Source organism: Lontra canadensis, unplaced genomic scaffold (assembly GCF_010015895.1).
Source record: "Lontra canadensis isolate GAN:19392208 unplaced genomic scaffold, GSC_riverotter_1.0 scaffold78, whole genome shotgun sequence".
Taxonomy (NCBI): Eukaryota; Metazoa; Chordata; class Mammalia; order Carnivora; family Mustelidae; genus Lontra; species Lontra canadensis.
In genome coordinates, this window is record NW_022631072.1 from 9,860,332 (window position 1) to 9,886,890 (window position 26,559).

The 26,559-nt window shown below is 41.1% G+C and overlaps 1 protein-coding gene across 3 annotated transcripts in view; it reads right to left on the reverse strand.

Moving 5' to 3' along the window:
• The window catches only part of KCNG3 (potassium voltage-gated channel modifier subfamily G member 3), a 64,958-nt gene that overhangs the window by 1,891 nt on the left and 36,508 nt on the right, over positions 1-26,559 (reverse strand). For 2 of the 3 annotated variants that reach the window (XM_032882024.1, XM_032882022.1), the window contains exon 2: positions 17,808-20,036. In XM_032882024.1, the coding sequence (XP_032737915.1) occupies positions 19,391-20,036 (646 nt within the window). In that variant the 3' untranslated portion in view covers positions 17,808-19,390. Of the gene's footprint in view, positions 1-17,807; positions 20,037-26,559 lie in introns of those variants that run through there. The other variant, XM_032882025.1, reaches the window with a different exon arrangement.

Sequence of the window (26,559 nt, forward strand, 5' to 3'; positions counted from 1 at the left end):
CCCAGAGTCCTGGGATCGAGCCCCCCATTGGGCTTCTTGCTCAGCAGGGAGTCGGCTTCTCCCTCTGCCTCTGCCCTCCCCTCATGCTCTCTTTCTCTCTCAAATAAATAAATAAAATCTTTAAAAAATAGAAAAATAAATAAATAAATAAATATAATTTTAAATCTCAGGATGCTCCAGTAGTGGGCCAGCTGCAGAACCTCCATAAATGAAGAACATTTATTAAAAATTAAAATTGCCCTTAAGGGCAATATCCACAATAGCCAAAATACGGAAAGAGCCCAGATGTCCATCAATAGGTGAGTGGATAAAGAAGATGTGATGAATGGATAAAGAAGTTGTGGGGGCGCCTGGGTGGCTCACTCAGTTAAGTGTCTGACCAGCTCAGGTCATGATCTCGGGGGTCTTGGGATCGAGCCCCACGTTCGGCTCCACACTTGGTGGGGATTCTGCTTGTCCCTCGCCCTCTGCCTCTCTCCTCACTTGTGCTCTGTCACTCTCTCAAATAAATCAATAAAATCTTAAAAAAAAAGATGTGGTATATATATATATAATGGAATATTACTCAGTCATCAAAAGAATGAAATCCTGCCACTTCCAAGGACATGGACGGAACTATGACATATTATACTAAGTGAAATAAGTCAGTCAGAGAAAGACAAATACAATATGATCTCACTCATATGTGGAATTTAAGAAACAAAACATGAACATCGGGGAAGGGAAGGAAAAATAAAATAAGGCAAAAAGAGGCAAACCATAAAGGACTCTTAACTATAGAGAACAAACTGAGGGGTGCTAGAGGAGAGGTGGGTGGGAGATGGGGTAATTGGGTGAGGGGCATTAAGGAGGACACCTGATGTAGTGCACTGGGAGTTATGTAAGACTGATGAATCACTGGATTCTACCCTTGAAAGTAATAATACAGTGTATATTAATTAAATTGAAATTTTTTTAAATCCCCCAAAAATTACCCTGCAGGAAACTGTACATGACTAAATGAGACTCTTGCACATAATACTATCACTTTTTTTCCCTCCTTTAATTCTCCTGTTCTCTGTATTAGATTTTTGGGCCATAGTGATTAACGGTTATTACTAATAAGTCCTTTTTGGACAAAGCTGAAGGTTATTACAGTATCACATTCCCTGCCTCTAAATGTGATTAAGAACACACTTAATTTCAGCTACATCATTTGCAGTACAAATGCTACCTTGCGTAACCACCCCTGGTTTTTCACTGGAAATGCTACTGTGATTCCGGCTGTTCAAACCGTGGCACATCGTTCCTGACAGGGCCAAGGGGAGTTCAGGTGCTTAGAAGAAAGTTCAAATGGCCCTTCCTGACATCCTTGGAAAAGGGTACCCTCAAGGAAACGGCGAGGTTTGCCAGATCGTGGGGACAGCATGGCAGTGCCACTCAGCTCCTTCCACCGTCTGCTGCATGAGAACGACGTTAACTTTCAGCCCTAGAGTTCATGTTCTGGGCCTGCTGGACTGCGAGCCACCAGCAGCAGCCTGGGCTCCCAGGCCAGTGCCACTCACAAGAACAAGGGCTGGTGGTTGTCGCCCCAGATTCCCACTCTAGGGAGGCTTGGTCTGCCTAGGGTGAGTATTCAGTGTGGGAAGACCAGGGATTAAATTTCAGCCCAGCTGCCTAGAGCTCCTAGTTGCAGAGTCCAGAGATTACTTTTCAGTCTTGGGCTCTCCTGACGGTCGGGAGGCATTCAACATTCCTACCTCCATGCCGAGGGGGGCCTCACCCTCCCTTCCTCCTCTGGCCCCCTTTGCTAGCCTCTTGGAAGCCAACCCAGGTTACTGCCTCTCTTCCCTCAACACTCTTTCAGAGGAATTTCTTCCTTATCCTATTCCAGACCAGCCTCTATTTCCATCTATGTGCCAAGGATTCCCAGCTCCTGACGTCTTGGATGACTCTAGATTGGACCTCTCCCCAGGGCTTCAGGTGCAGAGTCACTAGCCCGCTGGCTATTTCCATTTGGATGCAACCCAGGCTCCTTCTGATTAAGTAAGTCTAAAATAGGACTAACTCCCACCAAAAGCTACTCACCCTCTGCCTGTCTCTTGGCTTTGCTACTGGATCCTCTCTTATCCTTTCCTCCTATCTGGGTGATGGCCATGAATTTCCTAGTTGGTCCACTGTCCTTGGTCTCTTTCCATCCTTGACTTAGTTGAAAGAGTGATCCTCCTTAAGGACAAATCTTGCCATGCCATTCTCCTGGCTTCTTTCAGCGGCTTTCTCCCTGCAGGGTAAAGCCCACCTCCTTGGCTGGCACAAGGCCCTTCCTAAATGGGCCTCTGCCTCACCAAGAGCACCCCTCACACACTGTTCTCCTTGTACACGCCAACCAGGCGCAATTGCCAGAATAAGTCACGTTCTCTTGCTTCCCTACAAGCCAAACCTTGTAGGTGTTACAGATCCTTAAGGGGTTGTCTCCCTGCACCGAATTTAAGAATCACTCCTCCAGGAAGCCTTCCTTGATTCCTGAACTGAATGAGGTGACTGTCCTGTGGGATCCACAGCATGTATTTAATAAACTTTATCCTCCCCCTTGTGCAATTCATGTTTTACTACTGGTCTCTTTGCCCACTGGGAGCTCATCAAGGACAGCAAGCATGCCTTCCATATGCATGTTCAAGGTCCAGCACAGAGAGAGACGAGGCAGCAAAAAGGAATACAGAAAGCCAAGCGATGGCAGGAACGTGTAACACTAATGGGGAAGTTTGTGCTTCTTTTTTCTTTTCTGGCTCCCTGTATTTTCTAGTATGTGTATTATACTACTTTTATACATTTTTGAAAATCAGTTCGTTTTTAAGATGTGTCCAATCTCTCCTACATAGCTCCAATAAAAGAACTCACTGCCTAAGTAAAGTCAAATTCCTTTCTCCTCAGATGCCTCTGGCTCCTCAGGACCCCCGCCTCAAGCTCCACAAATTCTTCAGAACAGAGCAGAGTAGAAACACTTACTTCCACATTTTCAGCAGACAGAAGGACCACCCACACACACAAAAATTCCTTGGCCTTGAAAAGGTTACATTGCTCTACCAGCTGAGTGCCAAAACCCATTTTTGGCCAAACATTCGTCAGAACCTCGCTGTATTCGCAGCCTAACACAAACGAAGAGGTACATTCACGGAACCTCCCTAAGAGTAATGGAGGAAGGACATGGTGGAACTTCTGGGGGATCTCTCTCTCCCCTTGTCAACTTAAGACGTTAATGAGAGATGGAGACTGGTTGGGGGGGGGCCTTCCAAAAATTCTTCCCTTGTTTTTTTTTTCCTACCAAAACATTATCTTCCCAGACATCAAAAATTTCAACTACGTACCCTGGTTCATAATTCTTTTAAATATGTGAAAAATAATCCATCCATATCATGTTCAGTTTGACACTCACTATTGTTTTTCCCTAAAAGAAAACAAAAACCTGATTAGTTCCAAAAATAAAACATAAAGAAAAACTCAGCTGAGAGGCAAACCCTGTGGTTTAGAAGCCATCACTCTGATTAGCAGCACAGAAGTGTTACCTGACTAATGGATTCCTATCTTAAATGCAATTATCACGAATTCCTTGTGGTCCCCACTGTGTTTAGAGTTTATGCCCAGCTCTTGAAACAATAATTTTAATGGCAATAAATGAAAACCATCCGCCTCAGCACCTGGGCTGACTAGACTGTTTCCCCACCTCGGTTGGCAGGGACCCTGGAGGGACGTGCTGGGCCCTGACGCCACAGCTCTCCAGGAAGGTACCTACTTCTCTGTCCCCAACAGTCCCCACATTGACTCCTGGAGGGGTGCTGTTCTCCATCAAGCCCACGCCTGGGGCTTGCTGAGAAAATCAGGACAAGCAGGGCCTCAGCCCTCAGGAAATGGCTGCCTGAGGCACTGAGGGCCTCCACCCAGGAGAGGACTCTGCCGCGCTGTTGGCAGCACCAGAGAGCAGGGGCTTCTGGGAGTGGGGCTGAAACACACCGGATCAAGGGGCCACTGGAGTACAAGAGTGTCTAATCTAAACTCATTTCCCCCAGGAAGTCAGGGGTGGGGAGTGTGGACAGGGAGCATGCAGAGGGGAGAGACATGAAGGATAAAGGGGAGGAAGGAAGGGTCATGTGGTCTTTTCACTAGGAAAACTGAAAGGGTCTGGCAGACATTTGGGTCACCGAGAAGGTACTGTAGACACACATAGCATTTAGGAGGTACAGTTTCCAAAATACCTGACTCAATTCAACACGGATTACGTGCCTCTGGGCACCCATCATCATAGCCCGAAAACTTACCTCCTGTCGATTCTTCATGTGTTTAGTCACAGAGAAGAGGAGCAGTTGAAAGGGAGAAAAAGGGAGTGGGAAAGCAGGTCAGAGCAAGATGAAAAGATTGAGTCAAAGCCACGAGACCATCAGAGGCACTGTCACAGCCAGGAGACATCTTTTGTGCTTTATCCACCATGAGTTTATTGCAAAGTGAAGTTTTGGTTCAGAACAAAAGGGGTAATAAGTCCACCAAGAACAAATTACACTGATTAATGAAGTCGACACTCAACAGATCGTAACATGGACTTCGTATCAGCTGTAGGTGGTTCTCAAAGTCAAAATTTATTAACTATTCAAATGTGCAAGCTGTACAGATTGTTTTCAGATGTACATACAACATATTTATATCATGACAAAGTTAATTTATTATAAAATATTTCCTTAAGGACTAAAGATGCTAAAAAGCTTCAACCACTAATTAAATATTTGATGCACATTTTAGGTACCATTAAAGATCTCACATGAACATAAAAAATCGCACAGCCGAGTAAGAAAAGCTATAGCCCATAGGATCGCACATTTTACTAATCCCATATTAAAGTAGAAAACAAAATTGTGCCACATAAATTGAGCTGATTTTAACAATCTTTTTATTAGAAGATAGAAACTATATCCATTTAAACTATCATTCCTGAAAGAGCTACCGAACAGTAAGATTATTATTACCTGAAATCCCAAACTATATGTAACACAATCCTTACTCTCCAAATTACCTTCCCTCTTGTTTGATACAGTACATCTGATTCCTCCATGAGATAGGCAGTGGCCATTAATAATGACGACCAGCAGTAGTTATGAATACACAGTGGAAGAAACAGAACTGGCCGTACACACACATGAATCACTATTCCCATTGAGAATAAGGTCAATAAAAATAATGGTAAAAACCAATACATATTTAATCTGTTCAATCACTTGCTATCTTTAGCGGTGAACGCCATACCACCCACAGGTGCTTTTTCCATAAAATCTTTACATGTCAAAATGCCTTTTAATCTAGGTTACGATGACGAACAATGAAAAGATGTTCATCTTCTTCCTTACCTGCGTGGACTTCATCAGGCCCGCAGCCAAGCAGGTGAACAGAAAGATGAGGGACTGGATAGACACTCTGACCACAGCTGTTTGCAAAACAGAAGTGCTCTATTTTAAGGCAAGTATCTTTTTCACACACATAGAGAGCAATGAATCTGTTGGTGAACTTTATCATATGACAGCACAAACTTCAACAAAAAACTGAGGTGTAACCTTACTTAACATAAATACAAATGTCAGAAAATATAAAGACATTCTCCATGTACTTAACGGATTTTACCCATACTTAAGTAGAAAACGCTTTTCAAAGTTCTTGTATGTCCAGAAATACCCAAGATTCTGAATTCTAGAAAAAATACCAGAAATTAAATACTCTAAAATCTCTGCAGTAAGGCTCTCCACATAAGGCTACCTTTGATGTAAGGCTACTTCAACTTGGTTTCTGAAAATAGCAAAAATGTGCACCAAAATTTAAGTGATTCTGAACTGAAGAGAGGACTTGGTCTCATGTGGGATAATGAAATGACAAACTTATTGAGCAAAATTAAACTTAGGCAAAAAGCAAATTTTAAAATACATCAAATAAAAACTTTTCCTACAATCTTTACATAAAACCAAACTATTGTGATATAAAAATGGCTGGGTGTATATAAGGTACCATTTAGTGCAAAACAGAATATATATACCTTTACTTCAGTAATTTAAATAGTATATAATCTGCAAGTTGGTATGTATATTTTAAAAATCTACATTCTGTGACCTTTACAAAAGTAGATATACTCTTTACTTTCAAGTTAGAAATGGCATAACAGATTTACCTTTGGATATTTCCAGTCAATGGCTCTATAAATGAAAGACAATACAAATCTAACTCATTAAGCGTTCAATACATTAACATGCAAGCCATCAGTTTGGGCCCTAAAAGTGAAAAGTGATGGATACTATATAAAGTGGGAAAAAAATATACCCCAGATTTCTGCTTGTTCAAAAACTTACAGTCTTTGTATTTTTAATTATTGAATAATTTGATGCAATGACATTCAGTGAAGAAATCTATTAACAGTACTCACATTAAAAATGTTTTCCTTAAAATGAAAGGAGTGAGTAATGAATAAGCCCCATGTACTTACTGTGCCTAAATACAAAAGTAAACTAATGACAGGGTAAAAAATTTTTTTTTTAAGTTTGACAATTACTGCACTTGTTTCCTTTCCCAAACTCCCAGAGATATTAAGAGAAAAAAAATTCTAATTATTTTCACCTGTAACAATTTAATCAGGTACTTTACGAAAATATTGTTCTAAGGGGAAGTTCAACAGGAATTGCTTATTAAATTTCTAAATTGGACCAAAACAAGGGAAACAAAAAGGGGTTCAAAAAGTTAGATAACATGGGGGGTGCTCAGGTGGCTCAGTCGGTTGAGTGTCTGACTCTTGATCTCAGCCCAGGTCTTGATGTCGGGGTCATGAGTTCAAGGCCCACGCTGGGCTCAAATATAATAATAATAATGATAATAATTTTAAAAATTAAAAAACTATACTATGTAACGACGTGGATAATAACAAAAAAGATAGGTAATATCCAAAATTTAGAGGAGCACCTGGCTGGCTCAGCCAGAAGAGCAGTGACTCTCGATCTGATGGTTTTGAGTTTGAGCCCCATGTTGGATGTAGAGATTACTGAAAACAAAACAAAAAAACCTTTAAAAATATTTTGGAAAATTCAACATTTTAATAGCTACAATCTTGATGGCAAAAAAGAAATCGAAGATTGTAGATGGATGAATGGAAGTGTTCATTATAACAGACATACACAGAGTAACCAGAAGATCTACTTGTATCAAACTCAGGGAGCTGCTCCTTTGCAAAAATGTCCTGACACTGGTTAACAGTAGGGGGCAAAGGACAGAAGCTGCAAGTAGAAATGTTGCGTGCTCCTTCGTTCATTCGAAAGGATCTAGAAATCTGCTTATTTAGTAATTCACCAAACAGTCCACTGACTTCAAACGCTTGGACTTCTAGAGACAGCCACAAATCAGCCACAGCTTCTGCCCACAGAATGATTCACTCCTGGAACCGTGGCTAATCCCAACAGCAACCTGAACTCTGGATGACATCAGTTTTCTACTTCGGCTCCACCAGACAAGACCAGTCACGAAGTACTTGCTACTACTGCCTGTTTCCTGTTTATCGTGTCCCATTGGCACAGAACCGTAAGCAGCATGGCCCAGGATGTGGTGGGTACCGTGTCTCTACAGACCGATGACTGCACTTCCCACATCTCCTTTTTAGGGCAACTACCCAGCCCACAAAAATCAAAAAGTTTGCTCTCCCCAAGCCAGGAGGCCTGGCTTGGAAAACCACTCCCTAACCCTGGTGATTGTGAGGCTAAGCCAATGCTACTCTGGAATGTGAACAGGGAAGAAAAGGAAGAGAAAAAAGCAGTGTATACCAGGGAGAGAAGACACTGGGAGAGGTGTGCTGCTGAGAGGGACGCCATCTTTGAGCTCAGAACAGAAGTCAGAACTGCCAGGCGCAGGCCACGGGGGCTCTCCCTTTTACAGTAAACACCCATTACCTCTGGCAGTCTGCTTGATATGTACCCCATAATTCAGGGACCTAGCAATACAGGGAGAGGGATAGATTTCTGAGTTACTACTAGCTATAAAATTTTTATTTTCTCTCTCAGCAAATTTTGTTTTTTAGGATGACCAACTATGGTCAGAGATTTACTTCCAGAATACTTACTAAAAAATAGTAAGTAAAAATAAAGGAATTATAAAACATTAGTACATTATATTCTATGAAAAAGTTGCCATAACTTTTATTACTCTATAAATATGAGGAATCGTAGCCATTATTCAAAGCATTCAATGACTAGTAATTGGGAATCCCACTATTCCTAAGAATGGCTGTTATGAATAGTACTGAATACATTTGTAGCAAGTATACCTCTCTCTGAAACTCTTTTTCCTAAATATTTTTAGTGTAATGTGTAACATTACAAAAGTAGCTTGCCCGAAATCCTGGGTCATAATTCCACTGGGTTTGATATCCACATTTGCTCTGAAGATTACTTATATTTACCCAGCATACTCAGGAGATTTATTAAAAACATAGCCATTAACTAAAGGCCTTTGGGACACATGTACAAAATTAGAGAACTGTAAGTATGCAGTCAGATACTACATTAGCAATATTACTCATAAAAAAAAAATGCCAGTGGGGTTCTCTATCCATTAAAAATCAGACTGCAAAACTCGACCTTGTAAGTGATCTTCCACACCATTTGGGGAAGTGTTGTTTACAGATAATAATGAATTTTCTCCAATTATTTTACTGACATAATCTCCTAGAGGTATTTCAGAATGACATATTCATGATGAGGGATTACATTTTTTTAAAAATGGGCTTGGCAGGGCCCCTGGGTGGTGCAGTCAGATAAGCATCTGAGTCTTGGGTCATGATCTCAGGGTTGTGGGATCAAGACCCAGGTCAGGCTCTGTGCTCAGAGTCTGCTAAAGTTTCTCTCTCCCTCTCCCCCTCCCCCTTTCTGCGCTTCCTCTCTTACATGCATGCTCTTTCTAAAATAAATAAATCTTAAAAGAAAAAAAAAAAAGAAAGAAAGTTGGGGCTTAGCATTTGTGTAAAGTACCCTCAGGTTAAACCAAAGGATGGATTTTTTGCACAGAACAGGACAGGTTTTTCAAAGGGCATCTGCCAGGGGAAGGCCAGCTGATAGTCATTTCTGTGTACCCCACAGGGCCCAGCACAGCATGGATACTTGTTAGGGAAACACTCCTACTATGTGTACACAGAAGACTAAAAAAACCCAACCAAACAAACAAACAAAGAACAAAAAACAAAACCCTTTCCTACAGCAATGCCACAGGTTAACTATAAGGTCTTCTTCTGGAGATGACTCCTTCCCTCTCCTGGTAATTCAGTGATTCCTGCCCTTCCCATAAGTACTGTTATGGGAAGAGGCAGACTTATACACTCTCGGAAACCCAGTTCCAGGAAGCACAGACAGGCCCCCTGCTTCTCGAGCTTTCTACCAGGTATCTCCAGACAGGGAGAAGAAGAGAACTACATGCAACTGCTCTAACACGGGCTGTTCTAGGAGCTGGAGCCAGCCTCTCTCTACCCTCCGGCCTCCTGCCAGTGTACCCGTACTAGCTGAGCATGAGAAGTGAAAGGTCAGGTAATAAAGAGGCATTAAAACAGCTGAACCAACCAGGGTGCCTGCGTGGCTCAGTGGGTTAAGCATCTGACCCTTGATTTTGGCTCAGGTCATGATCTCAGAGTCGTGAGCCCCTGCACTGGACTCCAAACTGGGTATGGAGCCTGCTTAGGATTCTTTACCCTCTCCCTTGTGCTCGTATGCACCCCTGTTCTCTTTTCCTCTCCTTCTCCTCTCTCTCCAAAATAAATAAATCTTAAAAAAAAATAATAATAAAAAACAAAAAAAAACCCAACCAGCAGAAACATTCTCTTTCTTGTATCTATGCATCTCTGTATCTTTAGGCAAGTGAACACAAACTCAAATTAACTTGAGTTAATGAAGAGAATCAGTTTAATAGTCTTAGAAACCATTAAATGTACATCAGGTGACGAACCATAAAAACTATCAACAAGCACTTCTATGGTTTCAGCCTGATTGGTTCTCCCGTATAGATTTAGAAACTCACTTCAGCAGAATTTATTTCCAGACACAGATAGTACATTTCAACTCACAACAAAACCTACCCATCTCTTCATTAAAACACATTTCTAGAATCCAAAAACCTTTCAAGATAAAAGCACTGAACAAATGAGAAATACAAGGAAACTTTTTCAACCCGCAAAAACCCCCTAGCAATCATCACAATGGTAAAAGACTGAAAATTTTCTTCCTGAGATCAGGAATAAGACAGGGATGTCCACTCTCACCACATCTATTTGACAATGTACAAGAAGGCTTAGCTGGAGTATTTTAGTAAGATAAAGAGACAAATGGAAGAAGTAAAAGTCTCTCTCTTTGCTGATGATAGGACCTTATGAATAGAATCCTCAAAAAACTATTAGACCTGGGCGCCTGGGTGGCTTAGTCGGTAAAGTGATAAGTGTCTGCCTTCGGCTCAGGTCATGATCCCAGAGTCCTGGGATGGAGCCCCGCATCGAGCTCCTTGCTCAGCAGGGAGCCTGCTTCTCTCTTTCCCTCTGCCTACTATTCCCCCTGCTTGTGCTCCCTCCCTCTCTCAAATAAATAAATAAAATCTTAAAACAAACAACAAACAAACAAAAAACCCAACTATTAGAGCTATTAAGTTCAGTAAGGTTCCAGGACACAAGATCAATATAGAAAAATCAGTTGTGTTTCTATATACTAGAAGTGAATAATCTGAAAATGAAATTAAGAAAGCAACTGTATTAACAATAGCATCAAAAATAATAAATAGTTAAGAATAAATTAAACCAAGTAAGTGCGAAGTTTCTATACTAGAAAATAGAGAATTCTGGGAAAAATTAAAGACTTCAGTAAGCGGAAGGACATACTGTGTTTATGGACTGGAAGACTCCGTGTTGTTAAGAAGGCAGCACTACCCTAATCGATTGACATTCTCAATCAGTTCAAAGCAATCCCTATCAAAATTCCAACTGCCTTTTTTGCAGAAATGGACAAACTGATACTGAATTCATATGGAAATGCAAGGGATCCATAATAGCCAAAGCAATCTTGCAAAAGAAGAACTCACACTTCCTGATTTCCAAACTTATTACTTTGTTTTCTCTGTACTTACGGCATAACAGACATTGAGATCAATGGCAAGAACTGAGCATCCAGAAATAAACCATACATCTCTGGACTGATTTTTGACAATTATGCCAATACCACTCAATGGTGGAAAAAATAGTCTCTTCAACAAATTGTAGAGGATACTGGATCCTGCCTCCAAAAGAATTATATTGGACCCCTACCTAATACCATATACAAAAATAAACTCAAAACTCAAAATGGATCAGTTACTTGAAAGTAAGGCCTTGTACTAGAAAATTTTTTGAAGGAAACATGTGAGTAAATCTTCATGACCTTGAATTTCTTAGATATATCACCCAAAGCACAAGAGACAAAAGAAAGGGTAAACTGGACTACATCAAAAGTTAAAACTTGCGTGCTACGAATGATACCATTAAGAAAGTGAAAAGAGGACTCTCAAACTGAGAGAAAGTATTTGCAAATCATGTATCTGTTAAGGATCTGGTATCCAGAATATATAAAGAAATCTTATAATTCAACGATAAAAAAAAAACCCATTTTTTAAATGGGAAAATTATTTGAATAGACATTTGTCCCCAAGGATATGTAAATAATCAATGACCACATGAAAATAGGCTCAATGTCATTAGTCATTAAGGAAATGGAAATCAAAATCCCAACGAGGGGCGCCTGGCTGGCCTAGTCAGTAGAGAATCTGACTCTTGATCTCGGTCATTAGTTTGAACCCCATGTTGCATGTAGAGATTACTTTTTTAAAAAGTCACAATGAGATACTATTTCACACCCATTAGGCTGGCGATTATTAAAAAAAAAAAAAAAAACGGAAAATAAGTGTTGGGGAGGTGTGGAGAAAGTGAAACCCTCATACATGGCTAGTGGGAATGTTTAACGGTTCAGCTGCTCTGGAAAACAGTAGCTGTTCCTCAAAAAGTTATACATAAGTTATACATAGTGTCACCATGACCACCCAGTAATTCCATTCCCAGGTATATATGGGAGAGAGGGAAAACATAGGCTCACATGGTGACCTGTACATGCATGTTCACAGCAGTATTGTCATTTCATCCCCAAAGTGTAAACAGCCCACATACTCATCCACAGAGAAGTGGGTGAACAAAATGTGGTGAAACCGCAGAAAAGAACTTTGCTCAACAATGAACAACTCAAGGAACTGCTACAACAAGGATGAACCCTGAGGACACTTATGCTCAGGGAAAGAAGCCAGACACAAAAGGCTCCATGTTACCATTTATGTGAAATGATCAGAATAGGCAAAACTATATAAAGAGAGAAAGGAGATTAGTGGTTCCCAAGGGATAGGTCAGGACGGGCGTGGTATGGGGAGTGACTGCTAATGAGGACGGGGTACATGAAAATGTTCTGGAGTTAGAGAGTGGGGTGATGGTTGCACAGCTCTGTGAGCATACTAACATCACAGAATTGTACACTTGGAAATAAGAAATTCTATGCTATGTGAATTAATAGCTCAAATATTAGAATATGCATTTTTAGGATTGCCTCATATTTCATTAGCCGATAAAAATCCTCATTGTTCAGTCAAATGTTATAATTCCTCAACTCTGACTTCACATGTGGTAGATTTTCAGTAATTTGATCTGATTCTGATCCCTATGCAGGCATGCCCTTCTCAAGAGACCTCATTCTTATATACATGAAAAATCAAATCTAAAAAACATCTATGATAGGGGATAATAACATAAAAGAAGTTTGACTTGCAGGTTAAAAGGATTCTCTAGTTGAGTACCTGTATACATCCATTATTGTCTATGTGAAATATGAAGTTTACCAGCTTTTTTCCCACACAAATGTAGGGAAGCCTATTTGTTACAAAAAGCAGGATGCAACTAATTATTTCTTGCATGCTACAGTGTTCTACCTCTGCCTTGCACTGAAGCAAAGGTGCATACATTTTTAAAAAATGCATTTAAGAAAAAGACATAAACAAAAAAGGAAAAAAACACACAAACATACATGTGTTGCTCAAGTTCTGTCTGATCTTTTTCAGCTGAGTTGGTTGGAGGAGTTATTAAAAGGTGATTTCCCTTAAATTACTATAAAATGAATCTTATCAAGAAGGGGATCTTGACACATTATTCTAATTTAGAACTATGATTGATACTATTTATTTTAAAACCTTCCAAATGGGGGGCGCCTGGGTGGCTCAGTGGGTTGAGCCGCTGCCTTCGGCTTGGGTCGTGATCTCAGGGTCCTGGGATCGAGTCCCGCATCGGGCTCTCTGCTCAGCGGGGAGCCTGCTTCCCTCTCTCTCTCTCTCTGCCTGCCTCTCTACTTGTGATCTCTCTCTGTCAAATCAATAAATAAAATATTTAAAAAAAAAAATAAATAAAACCCTCCAAATGGTAAGAAAAACTGAATAAAAATACAGATAAGAAGTTAGGCAGTTGATCTCAAACCAAAAAACCAAAGTTTTCCAATTCCATCTTCCGAACAGAAACAGCCTTTCCCTCGAATCTGAAAGCTAAGTCTTACATCCATTTCATGATTTTGCCCTTTTACCTCCAAGTGTTTCATATAAAAGATGGGCTATGGCTAAAACAGTAAGACAAAATAAATATATGTATAGCTATGGCCACACACACACACACACACACACACACCCCACACCCCTTCCTGTATCAGAGTTCAGGATTTATATCTCAAATGCTGCTCTCCCCCCTAAAAACATAAAATTCTCCTGCCTTCTAGGCTGTAGAGAAGGAATGCATGGAATTCCATCAGAGCTGTAAGATCAAGTTTATAACATACAGTTAAAAAGCAATATGTAAGTTGAGCAAATCATTCTATATTAATACAGCAAAAACACCTGTCATTACACTTATGTGTCCTTTCTTTAAAAACAAAATACCTTACAATAGTACATATTCTGTATGTATGTGGCCTCTACTCTGTCATGGGCAGAATTACAGAATTATTTCAAAACAAATGAAATAACATCTAAAAAGAGGAAAATCTACCCAATACAAAAAAAGTAATTGAAATTTAATTTCAGTTTTAATACAATGTTGCATAAATAAAGCAAGATCACTTCTTCAGATATAAATGACACAGCATTGCTTAGTTCTGGTGGGTGAGGTCCCAATAATTACTCCCTCAGGCTTTTACCCACTAAGTGTCATTTTTTTAAAAAAGATTTTATTTATTTGACAGAGATCACAAGTAGGCAGAGAGGCAGGCAGAGAGAGAAGGGGAAGCAAGCTCCTCCCTGAGTGGAAATCCTGATGTGGGGCTCCATCCCAGGTCCCTGAGATCATGACCTGAGACAAAGGCAGAGGCTTAACCCACTGAGCCACATGCCCCCCCCACTAAGTGTCATTTATGCCTTCACTACACTTGCTTGAGTGTTCAATCAAATGAGTCTCACCAAAGCTACTTAAAATCGACTTAAGTTATAGCATAAATGCATGTTATCAAGTTCTAGTCACTAATCAACTGACAATTAAGCTGATGGTCCAAAGTTTAAGTACTTATTGGGATTGTCTGATAAAAATTGGAAAAATCTGGAAGTTTAGGCCTAAGTGGGGAATTGCTGAGAGAAAACAATAAAAAGCTCATCACAGAAGGGGACAATGTAATCACACTGGCAGATGACATTTCTTTCACAAGTCTTTGGAAGGCTCCACAGCCCGAGGCAGACCTGACAGGCCCAGTTCTCTGAGCACAGATGGGTCTGGAAAAGCAGTTAGCAAAACACCACATTAAAGCATGGTGAATAAAGAAAGAAGTGTAAGCAACCTTCCCTGACCAAAATGGAACTTCTATGGAACATTCCATGAAAGAGGGGCTTGGCTGGTTGGTAAGATGATAGAGCAAGCAATGCTTTACCCCAGGGTCGAGAGTTCAAGCCCCACACTGGGCCTAGAGCTTACTTTAAAAAAAAAAAAAAAAAAAAAAAAAAAAAGAGAGAAAAGAACAGAAAAAAGAACATTCTACGTAAGTGTCAATCCATGTTACTTCCTATTCAGCTATGACATTTCTCAATCTGTACCTCTAAACAATGCAATGATGACTATGTATTGCAATTATTTGTATATGCATGAATAGGTGTACAACTATGTTGTTTTAAATCTGCAATTTAAAAACCTTACAGGGGAGTGGGGGGATAAAACTTTACCGTTAAGTCTGAATCCCCTATACCCTGGTCCCAAGCCATCCTTCCTGACATCTAGGGTGTCTAAAAGGAACATTTAGCTCTTTATTTGACCTATAAGAAAGCGCTCCGAAGCCCCAAAGAAAATATTTAAAAAAGAAATCCTTCATGCCTTCTGATGTTATAAAATAAAACACAAGTACGTCAAAGACTACTGAACTAAAAATCTGGAAGCCAGGTTTCTGGGGCCTGAACTGACACTATAGTGACCAACCATCCCAGTTCACCTGAGATGAAGGGATTTCCCTGGAAGGGGGACTTCCAGTGCTAAAACAAAGAAAGTCACAGGCAAATCAGGATGAGAGCTAGGTCATAAGCCACTGGAAGCACACTTCCCTGGCTGCTGACATATGGACAAGATAAAGGGCGAAGGAAGGGGATGAGTAGACCAGAGGTCTCCAGGGCCCTTTAGTTCTAATTTACTATGGCCCTATGACATATTTACACTATATTCACTTAGGTTGTATACTGCATGCCATAAGCTAATGTATCCTTACATAGGATCAGAGAGCTCTAGAAATATTTTCTGAAGCTATGTGTTAAGTTTGGAGTTATAGAAGCTTAACCATGAAGCATAACTAGGAGGGCTCTGTTTTTTTTTAATTTTTCATTTCTATAGCAAAGAGAAAAACCAGCTCCTTTTAGAAAATATTAAGCCAACCAAAGATACCCTTCCAACACCAATATCCAATGTAACCCCTTCCCTGCCTCCCAGGTCACTGGAGACCCAGGCAAGATATCTGGGCAAAAACTTAAAAAACAGGATATTACTTTGATTTACTGACAGCCACTGTGAAAGAATATATTTCTACATTTTTAAGAAAACGAGAACTTACAAATGTGTGGTTACAAGTAACTACAAAACCCAAGAGCAAAGCAAATGTAAATGTTGGTTTCAAATAGCAACCTACCAGAACAATAAAGCCATAACAGAAAAAGATAAATAAGGCCTTGAATTTTTAAGAGTATGTTCACTTTTATATGTATGCTGTAATTTATATCTTTAATCTGAAAAAAACACCATTTGGGAGGATACAAGACAAGTTATATGGAAGATTAAGTCATAGTCTCATGTGTAGTAAAGTCAGAACAAATGTTCGGGTTTCCTCTTTCCTCATTGGGCATTTAATAATTTAGGGTACTATCTGACTCGCTGGTACTCATATAGATCCCAATGAAATTATTTGTGCCACGAAGACAGAATTATGAGAAATGTCTAAAACCACAACTAAAGAAGTAGTCTTGGGGCACTGGGTGACTCAGTTGGCTAAGCATCTGATTCTTGATTTCAGCCCTGATCATGACCTTGGGTCATGAGATGGAGCTCTGTGTCGGGCTTCACACTGGGTGTTAAGTCTGCTTAAGATTCTGGTGGGAAGTCTGCTTGAGATTCTCTTTCTCCCTCACCCTCTGCCCCTCCCCACCTCATGCTCTCTCTCTATTTCGAAAAGAAAAAAAAAAATCCAACTAAGTGACTTTTTTAAGGCAGTAACGTTCAGGGAAAGCTGTAAGAAAAATGCCTCTGTTCTTAGAAAATGACAACATCCGCAATATATTTTTTTAACTCACAAGTGAACTATTCTATCATTTCTCATCATTGTTCTTAGTAAATGGGTAGCTGAGTTGTCAGTAGAATTAGTCAGTAGAAGTCCTTAGCTTGGCATTACCAACAAGAGATTTCTTGTTAAGGGCAGCCTCAAAGTCTGTGTGTGTGTGTGTGTGTGTGTGTGTGTGTGTGTTTTCACACGTGTGGCTCCACATGTATACATTCAGCTGTGTGCTTCTCCTTGCCTCTTCACACAGAAATTTCTCCCCCCAAATCAGTCCACAATAGCCTGTGCCCATATCTGTCACAGATATTGTGGGAATATGAAGGTGTGCAAGAAAAACAGGTCCCAGCCCTCGAGATAGTTATAATTTACTTGGGAACATGAGACGTATTCCCATGAAGTCTTCCCAGTGCCAGCAAAATGGATGGCTACCATATTTTTATTAGTAATATGGGGGTGCTAACATCTGCAGATTATTTGCATGAATCACAAAGCCTTAATCAAAACAGGTAAGAAAAAATAAATCCATGCCATTTATTTCAAATATATTAAAATACAATAAATATACAATAAATAACAGAATTTATTTTGAGCATATAATGAGCAGCATACCAGTGCAGCATAGTAAAAAAGATGGGGTGAGATTCTTTTAATGGCCAAAATATCACATAGACTCAGAAATTAGGGGAAAGATATGGTTTTGCTATTATTATCCCAGCAATGCCAACAGCAAAGAAGTATGGCTTTGAAGCTTTTCTCAAACCTCAGATGTATGTTGAGAAAAATCTGCCAGGTGGGGCGCCTGGGTGTTTGAGTCAGTTAAGCTTCTGACTCTTGGTTTCAGCTCAGGTCCTGATCTCAGGGTGGTGAGAGGCTTCAGGCTCACCAAGGAGTCTGCTTAAGATTCTCTCTCTCCTCTCCTTCAGCACCTCCCCTTTTGTCCCCCTCCCAAATAAATAAATAAACCTTTAAAAAAAAAAAAAAAAAAAGCTGCTGGGCTAGATAGGTAGGTTTCTAGTGATCCGGGTTTGGGCCCTAATTCCTCCACAATCATATCCTCTCTTGCCCTGATTGTCTACCTGTACTAAATGAGGTCTGAACTACATGATGGTCAATATTCTTCTAATGAATATTCCATTCTTTGATAAATATAACCAGGTCCCATCTCCTATATATCTGCCCTCTACATTCCATTAAATTACAATGTACAACGTTAATCTATTTGTGAATCTATTATTTTAATTTTTTGTGCTTATATACTGACTTCTTTATGGCAACTGGCTAGCAAAGCAAAATCTTAATTCATATTGCTAAAATTTAGCACTAAATAGTCATCAGTTTTATATTATTTAGTTCTAATAATCTACCCAGATTAATGTGGCATATTGTTCAATATTGGTATAAGTTTTGGTGTAGCTGCAATTCAAAATGGCGAAGCTCAGATCAAACAGTTATGTATTCATTGTTTTTAGCTGGCTTAAAATTGGCTTAGCTACATAGCAACCGAGAGTAAGGAAATATTTAATTTCTCTTTTTATGATAATCCAGTGACAACCTCTAAGTATGACTTTGGTATAAAAAGGCTACATAAACACCCTTTCATCTGGTAAGTCTCATTAAACCCACGGCAAAAATTAAGAGCAGAAGAAGATAAATATGGGTTGTAGTATCAAACTATTTCTATTACCATTTTTTATGTTAGAAATATTATTGTTTGGACATCTGAATGTTAGGACAATTATCACCTAGTAATAGTGGTGAATTCAAGTAAAATGAACTCCAATAAAATGCTAAACAATACAAGCTCTCTTCATTCTGAAACACTCTGTTGAGTCATTTCAGTGAAGAGATAAAAGAAATCCAAAATTGAAAAAAGAAAACATGCTCAAGGATCCATGAAGCTGTATGATAAGGTGAATAATAGAAACAAAAATAAATCAGGGAATTAAGAAATATGCTGGAAAAGTTTTTCACATACTATCCTTGCTTGTAACTAGCTCTATTATACAGTTTAAAATTTGGCCAAAATTTTTAAGTATTTGTTAAACAGTTCCCGCGTGTGACATATGTTTCCAGGATACTTCTGACATTGATATGAGAGATTATAAAACATTTAGAAATGAAAATGTTGCTCTCCAACAAAAAACACTGTAACTTCCAAGCTTCTTCTGAATTCATAAGATGGAGAAACATTTGGAAAATAGTACCTTTCAGTTTTAAAATGTTCAAATAATATACTTTAAAACAAATGCAAAAAGTGTAATCGTTCAAGACAAAGAGGAGACAAGCCTAAATAAAATAAGATCCTAAAATTTATTCTAGGAGTTATTACTTTTCCTTTGAAGTCTCAATTCTATTTACTCCATTCTAAGGAAATTCTTTCCTCCCTTCAGCTGGGAAGGATAATTTCTACCCTACCAGCACAATGACAGTACCACTGTACGGCTCACCCAGCAAGCAACACATGATGAATAGGAAGTAGTATCAACTCTTTCTACCAAACGTGTATGCAAGAATCGATTTGCAATGCGTTAATTGAGGAACTCGGCAGAGAGGCTTCTACTGTATCTAGCGGATCTAAACTTGAGCTCATGGTAACATTGCACGAAGCTATGGTAGATAAAAGTGATCGGTAATGCCAAGAGAACAATCCCACTGACAACACAGACTCCTCCAAGAATTCTCCCAGGCATGGTGATAGGATACATATCTCCATAGCCAACTGTAGTCATAGAGATAATCACCCACCAGCAGGCAGCAGGGATGCTGGCGAAGTCCTTGTTGGATGTTTCCAGGTCCAACCCATGTTCAAGAAGCTGAGAAAGTGCACTAAAGATTGCCATGGCAACACAAATGAAGACGAGTAACATAACCATCTCTCGGTAACATCGTTTGAGAGTCAGACCAAGTGTCTGGAGACCAATGAAGTGACGGGCAAGCTTAATCACCCAAAAAATCCTCATCATTCTAAGCACCCTCAAGGTGACTCCAGCCCTCTGGAGTTGAGAGTTCTCGCCCGTAAACACTGTCATTAACACGGAGATGTAATACGGCGTGATTGCCAGTAAATCAATGATGTTCAGGGGTCTCTTGACAAACTCACACTTGTTTTTGGAGACGATGAACCTCACAATGCACTCCGCCGTGAACCAACCTATGCAGATAGCTTCAATTATCCTGTCAAGAGAACAAAGGAAGCATTGATCATTTTATTTTTAAGCGTTTTAATAGCTCTTAGATATCTTCAGATAGTACTACACCGACAAACGACTTCAGTTACTTTTTCCAGAAAACATAAAGAACAGACAGCATTACCAACATCATCAGACCCACCAGGACACAACAGAACAACACATATTACAGTGCAAAGGAAAACTGAACTTGGTCAAGTTTCTATTTATAGACTGCACATGATAACTAAATATGTATATATTTTTTGCCTGTCACTAGTCTTTTAAAAAACTGACCTCTTATTGGGTGTCTTAAAATGACCTTCTATGCAGCTAATCACCATGTGAAATGTTACTGACTCTGCGAGCACAGCGGTTCTCTGCTGTGATGCCAGTTATGAGGTGGGTCAGAATGACTGTTCTGACAGAGGGTGGACATAGCCAGGTTTTCAATGATTTATTTCTTGGTAAATAAGCATGAACTCAAGATCATTTCCCAACATGCTACACTGCTTTCTTTTCCTGTGGGCCCGTGTGGGAAACATGGAAGCCAAGCCAGTTTTCGGGGTTTGGCAGCAGCGTCAGGTCATGACCACCCTCATCACAAGGGTCACCATGGAAGGAAAGGCTGAGGGCTCCTGGGTTGGCGTGAAATAATCACTAGGTTCTTCCCTAAGGACCCAACTGGTGGGTTGGTTTTTCCATAGCTATTTTTATGTGACACGTATTTTAAAATATAAGGCCACATTTTACCTAGAGCAGTATTTACCAACCTTTCCACATCACTGCACGCCTTGAAAATAAGAATATTTACAGAGCCCACTGGCAGCAAGAGTAGTATTCTTGACATCAAAGACACCGACCCTGGGGGGCTCTGGCTCCCCTGGCCCTTGCCTGCGTGCCCCAAGGCTGAGGAAATTAAATCTCAGCACACAGTTTTGGAAGCCTTGATATAAATAAAGCCTGAATAAATAAATTGAACCGCGTTCTCCTACTATAGAGTTGGCAGGGCTGTAAAGGTTAAATTCATTTATTTACTAAACAGGTAGTACATTCACATGGTTTCAATTTAAAAGGTGAAAAAAGAAGAGTAGAGAAAAGTAATTCTCTCTCTTGCCCTATTCCCCAGTTCCTGGGCCACAATCCTTTCAGAGGCTCTAGGGTAGAATCCACTCCTTGCCTCTTCCAGCTTCCGGTGGCTGTGGGCATTCTTTGGCTTGTTGTGGTATCACTCCAGTCTCTGCCTCCTCCTCTTCTGTCACAGTGTCACATCCCTCTGTGTCCTTCTTATGAGGATACATGTGACAGCATTTAGGGCCCCCTCAACTAAGCCGGGATAACTCCCATCTCAAGATCCTTAATTTAATCACATCTGCAAAACCCCTTCTGCCATATAAATAATACCAGCTGGTTCCAGGGTTAGGACCTGAAATGTTTGGGGTGAAAGGGAGGAATATTTGTCAGCCTACCACACAAAGTTACCACACCAAGTGAGCAGATGAAGTCACAGCTGCCCCCCACTATTTCTCTACTGTATTATCTGCTGCTCTGCTCACGAATCCCATTACCCTGTGGTTGCGGCAGCTGCCCTGTCCCCACCAGGCCATCAGTAAAAGCTGCTCCCATGATGGCCTCTTTGAACCTGGATGCTTAGGAAAGTGAGTAGGTAAAGAAACTTGGTAGTCCTAAAGAAAAGGAAGCTGTGGGGCACATTGGTGGCTCAGTGGGTTAAAGCCTCTGCCTTCAGCTCAGGTTATGATCTCAGGGTCCTGGGATCAAGCCCCACATCGGGCTCTCTGCTCAGCAGGGAGGCCGCTTCCCCCTTTCTCTCTGCCTGCCTCTCTGCCTACTTGTGTGTGGTCTCTGTCAAATAAATAAATAAAATCTTAAAAAAAAAAAATAGGAAGCTGCACATAGTTTTAACAAATAGAGTACCACATATGACTTCTCCTCAGGAATGCTCATCAAATATTCTATGGGTTCCCCCATATTTCCAGCACCCCCCTGCAGGTAGTTAGGGTCATATGACCAGTTCAGACCAATGAGCCATGAGCAAAATGACCCTATCACTTCCAGGCACTAGCACAGAAGGGTGAATGTTAAGTCTCTTCCAGGCCATGGCAACCTGGAAGGCATGTGTCCTAAGTGGCTCCAAGATGGTTGGGACCCCTACTAGCCCAAGCCCCTGGGTGTCCGGATGGAGAAAGACAGTCCCCATCCTGACTCAGGTTGGACAGGACATGTGGGCAACAAACACATCTTTGGTGGATTCAGCTGCTGAGATCTCTAAACCGGATGTTTTCCTAGGGAATAACCTGGTACATATGGTAAGCCGTGCGACACAAACTCAAGAGGGATTGCAGTAGCACACAGTGGGGATGGTCACCACTTTCTTTGTGGTTAAGATGCACCAGTTCTGGGGCGCCTGGGTGGCTCAGTGGGTTAAGCCGCTGCCTTCGGCTCAGGTCATGATCTCGGAGTCCTGGGATCGAGCCCCGCATCGGGCTCTCTGCTCAGCAGGGAGCCTGCTTCCTCCTCTCTCTCTGCCTGCTTGTGATCTCTGTCAAATAAATAAAAAATCTTTAAAAAAAAAAAAAAAAAAAAGATGCACCAGTTCTCCAGCTGGAGTGCTGAGTCTCTTCCCCAGCCAGATGGGAGTGAGAGCGCCGCGCCCAACCCAGGCCCACGGCCTGCTGTCCGGCGGCAAGCTCACACTGGCCTTCGAAGGGCTCTCCCAGCAATAAAACCCGAAGATTCTATTAAATGAAGAAGAGCAAAAATTCTAATGGTGCCAAAAATACCAGAACATGTTCTAATTATTTCCACCAGCAGCCAAAGTTGTTCAGATTAAAAAGGAGGAAATCCAAAGGGTGCAGAATAATCCCCCAGTAAGGGAATTTCACAGAGGTGAACTCCTCTGTAATGAGGCCCTCTGGGCTCTTCCTGCCCCACCCCCCAAGTCAGATGCAGTTTATCCAGAATTCCATGCCAAGGGGATGAATCAGTGAGACACCCCAGGCATCCCTCTTTCACCTAGGACGATGCCAAGGCAGTCTCCCAACAACAAACACGACGAAGCCTGCCAAAACGCCCCATGTTTCCAAATGGCACTCTCACCAAAGCCACCACCGACAACTGCTAGAAAACTGAGGTCTGTTTTACTCAGGGCTGGAGCCAACAGTCAGGCGCTCCCCAAGGTTATGTCTATCAAAAACAAACAGGAAAAGAGAACTAAAGATACTGAAGAACACCATAGTCCTTGGAAGACCATTTTGATTTTGAGGACTAAACACAGAAGTTCATGAATTCATGGCTAATAAAAATAGTTACCACTTACTGAAGTCTTTCCATTGGGCGCTGTGTGAAGCACTTTACAGACATCACTCCATTTAACCCTTTCCTAGAACTCTATGAAGTGCGTATTTCCTGACATCCCCATTTTCCAGATGATGGAACCGGGGCTAGGAAGTTAAACAAATTTGCCAAGGTCACACAACTGAGAGATTGCAGGGGCACGTATAACGAAACCCAGGTCTCTTGGGCTTTGAAGCTCTACAGAACATCTGAAAATGCTTAAGATTTTTATGGCAATGTTCGCTGTGAATGTTAAGTGACAGTTGTCAATCTTGTGGTCTCCATGGTTGACATATTTGAGCAGCATTTTTTTAATGCTCTGTTCTTAACCCATTAATGGATCAAATCTGACATTCGTTTCAGAAATTGGAATTGAAAATATCATAGTGCAAAGGATAGTTTTATGAAACTTCTGTTTCGGTTACATATAATTGTACCCTGAGGTATGACATAAAATGCGCTCCTTCCTGTAGGTACTGAAGACCACCACAATTACCGGCTACCATGGGTCACTCAACGGATCTCTTGTCATAGAAGGCACATCCGGGAATGATACAGAAGTTTCCAGAGGGTCCAAAAGGGGAGCAGATGGCTTTAGTACTAACCAGTTCCACTCCTCACCATCCCACCCGGACAAAGGCTAGACAGAACACAAGAGGCCAGTAACTATGCTGTGTGAGGTCAAAGTGAGTCTCCCTCTATGTACTATCTTCTCATCTCTTTCCATCGATATTTTATTATGAAAAATTTCAAACATGGAGCAAATTCATTTACATTTATATTTTATACTTGTTTATCACCTATTCACCTATCTACCCATCTATTAATCCTTTACTTTAAAGGGAAGTACACTTCTCTCTAAAAACTTCAAAGTGCGTATCATTAACTAGAGTTCAATATTTGTTTCATTTTTTCTTTTAAGATTTTATTTATTTATTTATTTTAGAAAGAAAGCGAGAGAGTGCATGCACGCATGCGAGTGGGGGGAGGAGCAGAGTGTGGAGTCCAACACAGGGCTCGATCCCACAACCCTGAGATCATGACCTGAGCCAAAACCAAGAGTCGATGGTTCACGAACTGAACCACCCAGGTGCCCCAATCTATCTTTTTTTTTTTTTTTTAAGAACAAAGTGCACTTTCTTCTAAAAACTTCAAAGTGCATATCATTAACTAGAGTTCAATATTTGTTTCATTTTTTTTCTTTTGATGTAAACTTTGCATGCCACAAAATACACAAACCTTAAGTGTTCATTCACTGAGTTTTGACAGAGGCATACCCTCTATCGTCCAAACTCTTATCAAGATATACAGCATTTGGGACGCCTGGGTGGCTCAGTTGGTTGGACGACTGCCTTCGGCTCAGGTCATGATCCTGGATCCCCAGGATCGAGTCCCGCATCGGGCTCCCAGCTCCACGCGGAGTCTGCTTCTCTCTCTGACCTTCTCCTCGCTCATGCTCTCTCTCACTGTCTCTCTCTCTCAAATAAATAAATAAAATCTTAAAAAAAAAAAAAAAGATATACAGCATTTGAAGCACCTGGGTGGCTCAGTCAGTTGGGCAGCAGCCTTGGGCTCGGGTCATGATCCCAGGGTCCTGGGATTGAGCCCTGCATCAGGCTCCCTGCTCAGCACAGAGACTGCTTCTCCCTCTCCCTCTGCCTGCTGCTCTCCTTCCTTGTGCTCTCTCTCTCAATCTCTGTCAAATAAATAAATAAAATCTTAAAAAAAAAAAAAAAGATATATAGGATTCACATCACCCCAAAGAGTTCCCCACCTTATTTTTGTTATCACCTTCTCTCACTTCCCAGACCCATCAGACATTTAGCAAGTGCTCAACAGATGTTTGTTCAGGATGGTGTAAATAACTTTGAAAAAACTCAAAGGCCCTGGATGTCCACTCCACAGCCACAATAAGCTTTTAGGTTCTTCTGGGACCTTCGAGGGATTACCGAAGCACACCATCAAAAGGGTGTTAAATTCAGCTGGATCCTTTTCTTATACCTTATACAAAAATTAACTTAAAACGGATTACAGGGGGCGCCTGGGTGGCTCAGTGGGTTAAGCCGCTGCCTTCGGCTCAGGTCATGATCTCAGGGTCCTGGGATCGAGTCCCGCATCGGGCTCTCTGCTCAGCAGGGAGCCTGCTTCCCCCCGCCCTTCCTCTCTCTCTGCCTGCCTCTCTGCCTACTTGTGATCTCTCTCTGTCAAATAATAAATAAAAATCTTTAAAAAACAAAACAAAACAAAAAAAAAAACGGATTATAGACCTCAAACTATAAAACTTCTTGAAGAAAACACAGGGAAAAAACTTCATGACACTGGCCTTGGCAATGATTTCTTAGGTATGACACCCAAAGCAAAAATAGACAAATGGGACTACATCAAAATCAAACACCCTGTGCATCAAAGGATACAATTTCTGAGCAAAGTGAAAAGGCAATCTACAGGGGCGCCTGGGTGGCCCAGTTGGTTGATCCACCAGCTCTTGGTTTCCACTCAGGTCTGATCTCAGGACTGTGAGATTGGGCCTCGAATTGGGCTCTGCGCTAAGTGCAGAGTCTGCTTGGGTTTCTCTCCCCTTCTGCCCCTCCCACCACCCTACCCCCTGTGCTCTTTGCTCTCTCTCTCAAATTAATAAAAAGATCTTTTTTAAAAATTATGTTTTGTCTTTTTTTAAGATTTTTAAATTTACTTTTATTTATTTGTCAGAGAGAGAGAGAGTGCAATCAGGGAGAGCAATAGGCAGAGGGAGAAGCAGGCTCCCTACTGAGCAAGAAGCCTGATGCGGGACTGTATGCCAGGACCCTGGGATCATCACCTGAGCCGAAGGCAGATGCCTAACTGACTGAGCCACCCAGGCATCCCTAAATAAATCTTTCAATCTCTCCACACTCAGTGTGGGTCTGCTTGAGATTCTTTCTCCCTCTCCTTCCACCCTTCCCACTCATGAACTCTCTCTCTCTCTCTACAATAAATAAATAAATCTTTAAAAATGTTTTAGGGGCGCCTGGGTGATTCAGTCATTGAGCATCTGCCTTTGGCTCAGGTCATGATCCCAGGGTCCTGGGATCGAGCCCTGTATTGGGCTCCTTGCTCGGCAGGGAACCTGCTTCTCCCTCTCGCACTCCCTCTGCTTGAGTTCCCTCTCTCATTGTCTCTCTCTCTGTCAAATAAAT